We start from the raw sequence: 10,094 nt of genomic DNA on the forward strand, positions 1-10,094 counted from the left end.
TTTTTTTTTTATATATATGGTTCTGCAAGTAACCTCACACTAATAGTGCTTTTTAATGATAGATGGTATAGTGTAAACCGAGGGGGATGATGTGGTGGAATACAGTAAATCGTGATATATATGGGTACTGCATTTAGCAACATTAAAAAATATATATAAATAAATAAAAGAGCATTAAGTGAAGTTAAACTTATCAGTTAGTCTGCAGTCAGCCATGGTTTCATTTAGTTTATAAACTTTCCTATCATGCAATCACTGTATGTTCCACAATGTATTTGATTAAGCAACTTCAACAACAACAAACAAAATTAACTCTGTATGCCAAGTAGATCTCAAATGGACGTCAATAAGCAGAATCAGAAATGATTTATAAATGAAATGAATCCCACAGTTTAAAGAAATTAGGTCAAAGAACCCAACACTAGGGCTGTCTGATGGTAACCAGAGTATTCATGTTCAGGGAGCAAGCGGTCCCAGCCTCAGCTCTACATGGTGCGTGAGCCAAATGGCCTCAGCGGTGGTGTCAGCTGCCTCCTCGCTCGGCCTGACAGGAGCTGCGAGGTTCCGGAAGTCATGTCGGATCTTAAATGAAACGGTGACGTCGGTGTCCTCTTCTTTCTGAGGGATCACTTTGATGAAGAAACCAATCTTGTTGGATTTCCTGAAGGCAACAACACTGTGGAAAAGACAAAGGCATCAGGTTGAGAGTGACTTCACATTATTAATTGTGTGTGTGTGTGTGTGTGTGTGTGTGTGTGTGTGTGTGTGTGTGTGTGTGTGTGTGTGTGTGTGTGTGTGTGTGTGTGTGTGTGTGTGTGTGTTGACTTACTCAGGGTCATCCTGGAAGTCCTGGGGTTCAGCCAGTTCATCATACTCAGCGGCAGCATCCTTTCCTGCCAAGACCAGTTCCTTGCTGGGTACTATAACCTAAAGAAATTTCCTAAATTCAGTGACTTTCAGACTTGGATGAATCAACATAGATTTTAAATGGCGGGGCGGGTGGGATGAATGTTCAACTCCAAAGTGTGTTTTTGTTTACTTCACTTGGATGTTTAACCTTCACTGCGCTGAATGATGTGTGCACAGTTCATCACTAGAAGGAGGTTTTGGCTTTCGTCTGCTGAAGGAGTAAAGTTTCAATGAGGGATAAATAGAACATATGATTTAAGAATTTTTAACGGGGTAACCATATCAGCCACAAATTATTCTTCCAAGGGGATTTTTTTTGAAGTCTTAACACACATCTGGACATAAAATGTGTTTGTTAATAAATTACTATTAACTTGGCATTACTATTAATTAACACATCCATCTGATTCTAAACTGGAGTTCGATTACAACAATGTTAAGAAAGCATTTTGGAATGGACCAAGATGAAAAAAGTGTACAATGAACAAGTTTGTGGCAATTTGCAACAAATAACCACTTCACAATTTTGGCTCTGGTCCGATCTTTTGATTCCCTATGAGAGCTTGGGGCTCTATGAATGGTCACTTGAGGCTTTAAGTTTGTAAAAGAACACCTCTTGCAGCTCTTTGATGGTGCTGCCGTCACTGCACACTTCATTTGAAGGTGTCCCAAAATGTTCGCACTGCACAGAAAACAATTATGTATTCATATACAGTCATTTTTGTGACATGTGCAACAAATTTGGATCACATTAACATCTAAAATGAAAACTACTGAGGTCATTAGCCAACTAACACAATTTTCTGATGAAACATAGTAAGGAGGCTTTGGAAACTGCTGGTTGATGAAATCAACCAAGCATAGCTCGCTGCGATTCAAACTGCCCTCCAGGTGTGTGAATATCAGATGAAGCAGAATGACAGGACTGAACACACTGTTTGGCCTTGATGTGAATAGAAATGGGTCATGAAGATGCTCTGTTTTGGCCAGGAGCTCTTCCTTACCCAGTTTGGCCCATGACTTCGTCACTAAAGAGGCCAAGACAAACAGCCTGTAGTCACTGAGAGCCTCGCAGCAGCTGCTGGCAACAGGCAGCTCAGCAGACCATTTACCACAGCAACACGGCACTCTTAGCTGCGTGTGTGACAGCTGACAGATGGAGGTAAAAATGGGGCACAACTGCTCTGCATATGAGATGATAACGAGGTTACCTATCCCATAAGGAACTGGCAGTATGAAGGAGCTGACCACCTTTAGCTCTCTGAAGCTGGCTGGTTTGATATAATATGCAATATTTAAGAACAGGCAGGTGGTAAACAACTGCCACAATCTGTGACTGTGCCCATTTCTCACACCTTGTATTTAAGCCATGATGCTCTTTAAAGCAGTTCAAGCTCAATTCGTTGTTTGGCCACCATGTGGGGCAGAAGTACTCCCAAACAAGCTGGTAGACAGACACACTGTCACACTTTATGAGACACATTATTGCCTCATAAAGTGGTTTTAGTAAACGACCGTGTATCTTCCAGCTCATCCCCTTGAACAACCTCTGACCACCTGTCAAATGTTCACTGACGTTTAAGCTCAGTCTAAGTAAGCACATGTTTGTCACAAGAGACACCTTTCAGATGTTCTTTAGATTCAGCATTAACATGAATAAATAGTTTTTCTTCAATGAGCTTAAATACTCTGACATACAGCCTCTGGTTATCCTGCCTAAAAGACAGTAAAAGGCAAGATTTACACATTTACAATTAAAAATCATGGTGTCAGTGTTTGGTAGTACAGGAATGAGTAATGAGTATTTGTGCAATGGCCACTTCTTGAAACTGTATGATACTTTCTGTGACTCCAGTTTATTTCAACAAGTAACAGGAGAGCATTTCGTTAAATACCTTGGCAGTGCTGTTGATGTCATCAGGATCTTCCTCGTCACAAGAAGCCAATGTGACGTGGGTGACGTTCTCCACCGGGTTGGTCAGGGTCAGCAGCACTTGGCTCTCCTTAAAAGACAGCATTGGGGGGAGGGAACAAAAGATGAACCTCTCAATGCTGGTTGAGTTCACTTATAACTCTTCTTTGATCACTAAAATGGACCATTTATTTACTGCAGAGTTAGCTAGCTTGACTGATTGCACACACTGACCTTCATGTACCGGAGATTTGGAATGGACATAATTCTCACTTCTGGGATGTAACTCCTGTGGAGGAGAATACACTAACACTCAAACACACACTGACAATATACTATTAAATACTAATATACAACAACAATATACAATACTACACAGCATTCAAAATACATTCATTAAAAGCTGAGAGTTGATCTTAAGCATCACCAAAGAAACGCAACCATTCACAAATCAAAAACTCCTGAGAATGGCAGTATGCTATTTGTACAGTAATGGATTAACCCAAAACAGGCAACTGGATTTATTTTCCAGGACATCATTTTAGATCATGTACACCTTTTGGTTATTTTCATTTAAAATGAATGAAATGTGTTTAAAATTAACATAATAAGCATGAATAATTTCCTGTACACATTTTGGGACCTTAATCTAATTAAACTACATCAGGCTTTAGGCTGATTTATATTTTTCATGAATTACAAGAAGATCAACATCATCGTGAAAACACATGTTCAGGAAAAAAAATCTGATGACCAGTACTCACACAGCCACCAGCTGAATTTTAAACTTGATTGAAGTGGGATTAAACTCAGGCTTGCTCAAGTTGTGCTCACATTTCTGGAAGAGGAAATTAAGAAAACAAAAAGATCTTAATGTGATCTACATAAAAACAACAGCCTTTGATAGATACACAGAGAGTAAACCCCTGAAGTGGTACTGACCCTGCAGCGCAGGGAGCGCTTCATCAGAAGGTGTTTGTGTCTGGGGTGGAGCTGAGATGCCCCCGCAGGCTGGAAGTCAGGCTGCAGAAGCCGCTGGCGCAGCGTGGTCACTGGGAGGGGCACAACAAAAACACTGATTCAACTCCACCCCAATTAGATAAAATTAGCAGTGTTGTTTAATGCGTTCCAAACAAACTAACCCTCTGGTAAACTGACAGGCCCGGTATAACAATCTTCAGGCAGGGGTTCCATTTCATCAAGGGCCTGGGCAGGTTCGATGGTGATCTCCTTCTGGTCCTCACCCTCTTTAAGGCTAGTGAAGTAACACAAATACTGCTATCAACAATCTGTTGCAGGTCTTAAAATATGGCTGGGCAATAAAACAATAACAATTATTGTGATATAATTTTCCTCAATAAAAATAAAACAACTGTTGAATAATTGTTCGATTTAATTCATTTGAATCACAAACTAATCAGTGCAAAATTTTTCTATTAAAGATATTAATTTGTTGAAAAAAGGACTGAAAGAATATTTTACTTATGCATAGATTTGTATCACTATAATTGTTTTGAATGTTCTACTTCAGATTTGAAATGATCCACTGTTTGTCATCAAGTGTTTGTCATGTTCTGACCGTAAAGAATAGTTTTAAACCACAAATCAGCGTCTGGTTTCTCCAACTGTCAGTCAGGAGCAAAAAACTGCCTTTAAACTTGAAAGAAATAATAATAGAAATTTGTCGTGATAATTATCAATATTGACCTTTTTGACCTATTGCCCAACCCTACTTACAATGGGGTTTCATCTAATCTGATGGCTGACTACACTGTAAAACATAGAGAGATTTTCTAATGTTTCCACCACTCAGACCACATACACATTAAAGTAAATTTACCAATAGTACAGATGGTTTTGAAAGTTTACTAAAAATAACCTACATATAAGTCACATTGCCACTGAGCATTTTCCAAGCACAAAGAAAGGATTTACACTAATTCTATGCTTTCTTGGTACCACTCGTGTCCAACAACCTTGCAGTTGGCTTCTCTGACAGAGATTTTAGACTTTGCTACTGAATGGCAACCTTTTGAAACATGAGACAACTGACATCACAAAATTATTTACAGGGTGTCCCAGCCTGCTTTACATTGGTCTCCTGGATCTCTCAGCACACTTTGTCAATACAGTACAGTGTGTCAGCCAATTAATTAATAATTTTCTGATGTTAAGCAGGGTCCTTGAACACATCCCGCTGGTGAAACTTACAAATGGTCTTTGCTTACAAATGTAATATTACAAGAGTGACAAACTTCACTTCACTGAGATCGATCACTTTTGTGTCTCAAGCGAAGTTTCAAGGCTCTGCAAATTGATTTTCATGGCACACTAAAATGAATGAAAAAAATGGCTTCTAAAAAAGGAAAAAACAGATTTATCTAGTCACCAATAATAATAACAACAACAACATGTATAGACGTGGGACAAATTAAAGGAAAAATCCCTGACTAAAGGAGCGGAGTGCACCAGGGCTCACTTAACAGTTTGGGGAGTCTGAAAACGACGTGAATTAAACGCTACAGCCTTTACAATCGCCAGAGCTCAACCTAGTTTCACTCCTTTTGAAGATTCTGGACAAATGTGTAAAACAATGCTCACCACCACCATCTCCAAATGATATAATATTATGTCTGGCTATGTTCTTTCTTGTCTGCTGTCCTCCGTTCTTTCTTGCAAAAAATCTCAATGAGATTACCTGATTAAATAAAGGGTGTGTGTGTGTGTGTGTGTGTGTGTGTGTGTGTGTGTATATATATATATATATATATATATATATATATATATATAAAGAATTCCACAGAATTGGCAAGAAGCCCCGAAGCTGTTCTGAAGGCTTGTGGTGGCCTGACTCCATTGTAAGACACTTCATGCTGGTTTTTCCACGTTTCATTTGTCACCCATACTAGTTTTGCTAAGAAAACATTTTTTTTCCCCCATGTGTGGAGTGAAAAAGCATCAGTAATTCCCAGTAAATGACAAAAGACTACTCACGAAAGGCCAGCCAGATTTGATATGGGGGCTCCAGGCCTCTGCCTCTGCAGTCTGGTTCCAAGGCCATATTTTTCCTGAGTGAATTTAGGGGGGGGGGGGGGGAACAAGATCAGACACCCTTCCTGTTGAAAGTTAAGGAGAAAATTGCCTAGCTACAACCATTTGTCTACATGACTACTTTTAACACAAGGGATTTATGACAACCTTTTTAAATCAAAAAAGTAAAAAAATAATAATAATAAAAAAGGTATTTGACAACTAAATAAAACAATAAATAAGCCAAAAACAACTTCATTTGTGCTAGGAGACGCTAACAGGAGCCTTTCTGCACAGAGAGCGGGAGAGAATCAACTCTGACAGACTGAGGGTTCAGAACTTAGTATTAACAATATTTTGATCTGGTTACACAGACTCTCTCTTTCTCTTTTATTTCTTCTCTCCCTCTAACAGACATAAAGGCTCCCATTGTGTGGCTCTCCGTCTCATTTAACCAAGGTGACATTCATGTGATCTGAGAGGTCACTCAGTAACAGATTAGGACAGGAACAGTGATAAAGAAAAGACAGCACTAGTGTAGAGATCAGACTACCCAAGTTGTGAAAAATACAACTCACCACCACATGAATTGTGTGTTGCTGGGGGGGTAAAAACCAAAATATCAGAGTGCATAAGCAAAGAAAAAAAAGAGAGAATTAAGAACCAGGTGAAACCAAAGCAATTCAGCAAACATTAGTGGCAATTTGGTGACATGCAATGGCAACAGAAATGCATCGCTGATGGAAAACAACTGCAAGACATCACCGGTTAAGCGTTTAAAAATTATTCCATTACACAGTGAGAAAGATTTGTTTGCATTATCGATTGTTAAATAATGTAGAAGCAGAATGCAGGAGGTGTAAACAATGTGCCCACGAGCTCAAACGTGAAGACCATGCCTGCACCAGGGTGACTAAATTTGCCTCATGCACTTCAACAAAACACTACAGCAGATAATATTGCCAATTATTCCCTCCTGCTGTGGAGGTGTGCTAATCATATAATAGCCTCAACGGTACATCCTTTGAGAATAGCCTTGGTGATAATAAGATTTTTTGAGATTCTGTGTTCAAATACATCTCTTAAATGCATATAATTCTAGATCTATGTTCTTCTTCAACAGTACCACCACATTTTGTAACAAACTACAATGAGACAAACAGCTGTTTGACATTTGAAAAAGGTTAAGAGAATAAAGTATGAATGTTTTTAAAAGGCAGAACTGGGTTCAGAGGGAGTAGAGTACCGAGAATGCCAGAGGCATGCACTGTCGTCTCCTGGCCAGCTTCTTCCTGTCTCTCTCCTGCTTCTCTCTGTGGGCCAGCTGCTGGTAATACTCGATCAGCTTGTTGATCTGTAGGGCACAAAAAGTTCACCCACAGACTGGTCATTAATGCTTCATGTATTAAAAAAAAATAAACACACCACACAAGCATTATGAAGAATTGGTCAAGGGTAACCCAACCCCCCACCACCACAGTCTCGCAGCACTACATATTTTTGGTTGTTTGAGGGGCGTGAGGAAAGTACATGCGGTGTACCTTAAAAGTAACGAAATAATCCGGGAAGGCATGACAGGTAAAAACTGTAAGGTCATCCCTCAAAACAAGTGGTTAACAGTCTTTAAATGAGCTTGTGAAATGTGCAGAATGATGATCAACTACAATGACGATCACTGAAAAAAACACTTAAAAATAATTTGGGACAATAATTAGTGGTGTAAGAATAAAAACGGCATAAAACTACAAGATAATTTGATCGATTTTAAATTAACAATTACTTAAATTATGGAAAAAATTAAAAAGGAGCATTTATGATTTGGCCTCAGCAACCACTTCGTTTACTTTTGCCTCGGGACGGCTGTGTGTGGTGTCACTTATTCAGAAACACGTCTATTAAAAAACAAGCAATGCATGATCAGGAAACATGTGAGCAACTCGAGAGAAAGATGACCACAGGGGAAAACTTACCCGCTGAGTATGAGGGTTCTCTGGCTCCTGCCATCCACCGCTGGCTGTAGTGAACAAAATTTGCCAAAACATGAGACTTCAACAGCCACAAGAAACAAATACAACAGAAAACAGCTTTCTTCACGAGCTGAGTAAATGAGCAACCGTAGCAGGACTTTTGACACATTATGGTGTTTTGGTACTGTTGATGCTTCTTACTCCAAACTGAAGTTAAAGTTTTGTAAATACTGTACATATGGCCAAATTAATGTGTCATTATATCAGCACCCACCAACTGATTTGTCAGCCATTCCCACATCCCTGGAGGTCCAGCGACAGAAGCCGCAGGCCAGGTAGTAGGCCTTCTTCATGGCCGTCTTGGTGGGATCATCAGGCAGAGGAGCTGGGATGTTGGTGGCCCGAGTAGACAGTGTGTGCATGCAACATGGGCAGTCAAAACAGTTTGCACACCTACAGTAGCACACAGATAATCAGGAATGAATAACATTAATGACAATCAATATGACGCAGTAAGGAGAACAGTCAGATACAAAGTCAGAGTGAGTTTAGATAGAGATTATCTTCCTCCATGCATCTGGACCTCAGTCTCACCTGTTCTTTTTAAGCTTAGCCTCTGCAGATGGCATGTTCTCCAGACAGCTTGGACAATAATGGGAGTCCACCTGATCACGAAAAACAGGGGTCCGTGAGCAGGAGTCAGTCAAACTATGAATCGACATCTTAAGTTTTTATTACACTGGCTTCTTAATTGTTGTGCTACCAAAGTATAAGAATGCATTTTGGCAGTGTGGTACAATGAAATATTTTTTTAGTGAAGCAAGATTGATGGTTTTCCGGATTTCAGTGATCACATATTTACAAAGAAACGTCAGACCAGTCAGTTGAAATAAATGAAACATCTAACTAACGTTAGCATAATTTAGAGCACTCTGGGTGTGTCCACAACTATGAGCCACGTTAACAAGATGGGGTTTGACAATGAAGACGTTAGCTGGGGTGGACTAACGTTGTAACAAATTGTTTTTACATGTCGGACATTCTGCGCATATTCCTTATATGTGAGATAACCGAGTGCTTTACCGTTAAACCCAAAGAGCTAGCTAGCTTCTTCGCCCACTGTGTTCGGCACAACGCTAACTCTAGCGGAAGTTAAACGTTGCTGACAGCCAATGAGATGAGGAGACTTTTAGTAAAACTCTTGATTGACAAGTGGCTTAGCCATACACTACGCGAGGTGGTCGGGCTAATCCCACCTACTCGTCACAGCTCCTAGCAAGCCGGCTAACAACAAAGTGGCTACTGACTAAACAAAGCTAATAGCTAGCTTGTGAAAACCAGGAGGTAGTAAGGGGAAACGTTCACGTACCTCGTGAGACACACATTCCAGAGACCGTAGCTCACTACAGTAGCGACAGAAATAAAGTTGCGATAAAGGGGTTCTGATCCTTTTCTCTCCGCGAACCAGATAAATAACTCTATCTGGCTGCAAAAGGGACGCCATCTCTAACCAGCGCAGCCTGGTCCGCGGTGGGCTCACGGACAGCACTGCTAGTATTGATGTCACCGCTGGTTGGTCTTTAAGGAAACACAGTGCGCTTAATGTCGACCTCATGTGGTGAATATTGAAACTGCTGGTCATATAATTAGAATATCATCAAAAAGTTGATTTATTTCAGTAATTCCATTCAAGAAGTGAAACTTGGATATTATATTCATTCATTACACACAGACTGATATATTTCAAATGTTTATTTAATTTAATTGTGATGATTAAAACTGACAACTAATGAAAATCCCAAATTCAGTATCTCCAAAAATTACAATATTACTTAAGACCAATACAAAAAAAGGATTTTTAGAAATGTTGGCCAACTGAACATTATGAACATGAAAAGTATGAGCTTGTACAGCACTCAATAATTAGTTGGTGCTCCTTTTGCCTGAATTACTGCAGCAATGCGGCGTGGCATGGAGTCAATCAGTCTGTGGCACTGCTCAGGTGTTATGAGAGCCCAGGTTGCTCTGATAGTGGCCTTCAGCTCTTCTGCATTGTTGGGTCTGGCGTATCGCATCTTCCTCTTCACAATACCCCATAGATTTTCTATAGGGTTAAGGTCAGGCGAGTTTGCTGGCCAATTAAGAACAGGGATACCATGGTCCTTAAACCAGGTACTGGTAGCTTTGGCACTGTGTGCAGGTGCCAAGTCCTGTTGGAAAATGAAATCTGCATCTCCATAAAGTTGGTCAGCAGCAGGAAGCATGAAGTGCTCTAA

The 10,094-nt window shown here is 40.1% G+C and overlaps 1 protein-coding gene across 1 annotated transcript; it reads right to left on the reverse strand.

The window, feature by feature from the left end:
• Nucleotides 1-16: 16 nt before the first annotated feature.
• On the reverse strand, nucleotides 17-9,363 carry dctn4 (dynactin 4). The gene is made up of 13 exons (XM_046030562.1): nucleotides 9,188-9,363; nucleotides 8,413-8,483; nucleotides 8,093-8,271; nucleotides 7,822-7,865; nucleotides 7,098-7,205; nucleotides 5,816-5,889; nucleotides 3,964-4,076; nucleotides 3,764-3,873; nucleotides 3,586-3,659; nucleotides 3,056-3,110; nucleotides 2,805-2,912; nucleotides 830-927; nucleotides 17-676 (listed from the first exon to the last, which is right to left on the reverse strand). The coding sequence occupies exons 1-13, from the start codon at nucleotides 9,320-9,322 to the stop codon at nucleotides 457-459; spliced, it is 1,389 nt and encodes a 462-aa protein (XP_045886518.1). The 5' UTR covers nucleotides 9,323-9,363; the 3' UTR covers nucleotides 17-456.
• Between the last annotated feature and the right edge of the window lie 731 nt (nucleotides 9,364-10,094).

The sequence above is a fragment of the Micropterus dolomieu genome, linkage group LG19 (assembly GCF_021292245.1).
Source record: "Micropterus dolomieu isolate WLL.071019.BEF.003 ecotype Adirondacks linkage group LG19, ASM2129224v1, whole genome shotgun sequence".
NCBI classification, from domain to species: Eukaryota; Metazoa; Chordata; class Actinopteri; order Centrarchiformes; family Centrarchidae; genus Micropterus; species Micropterus dolomieu.

Coding starts and splice junctions, on each gene's coding strand:
- dctn4 (XM_046030562.1), bottom strand. CDS start 9,322: ATGGCGTCCCTTTTGCAGCCAGATAGAGTTATTTATCTGGTTCGCGGA. Junction 7,866..8,092: donor AATGGCTGACAAATCAGTTG/GTGGGTGCTGAT, acceptor TGTTCACTACAG/CCAGCGGTGGATGGCAGGAG. Junction 3,660..3,763: donor AGCGCTCCCTGCGCTGCAGG/GTCAGTACCACT, acceptor TTCCTCTTCCAG/AAATGTGAGCACAACTTGAG.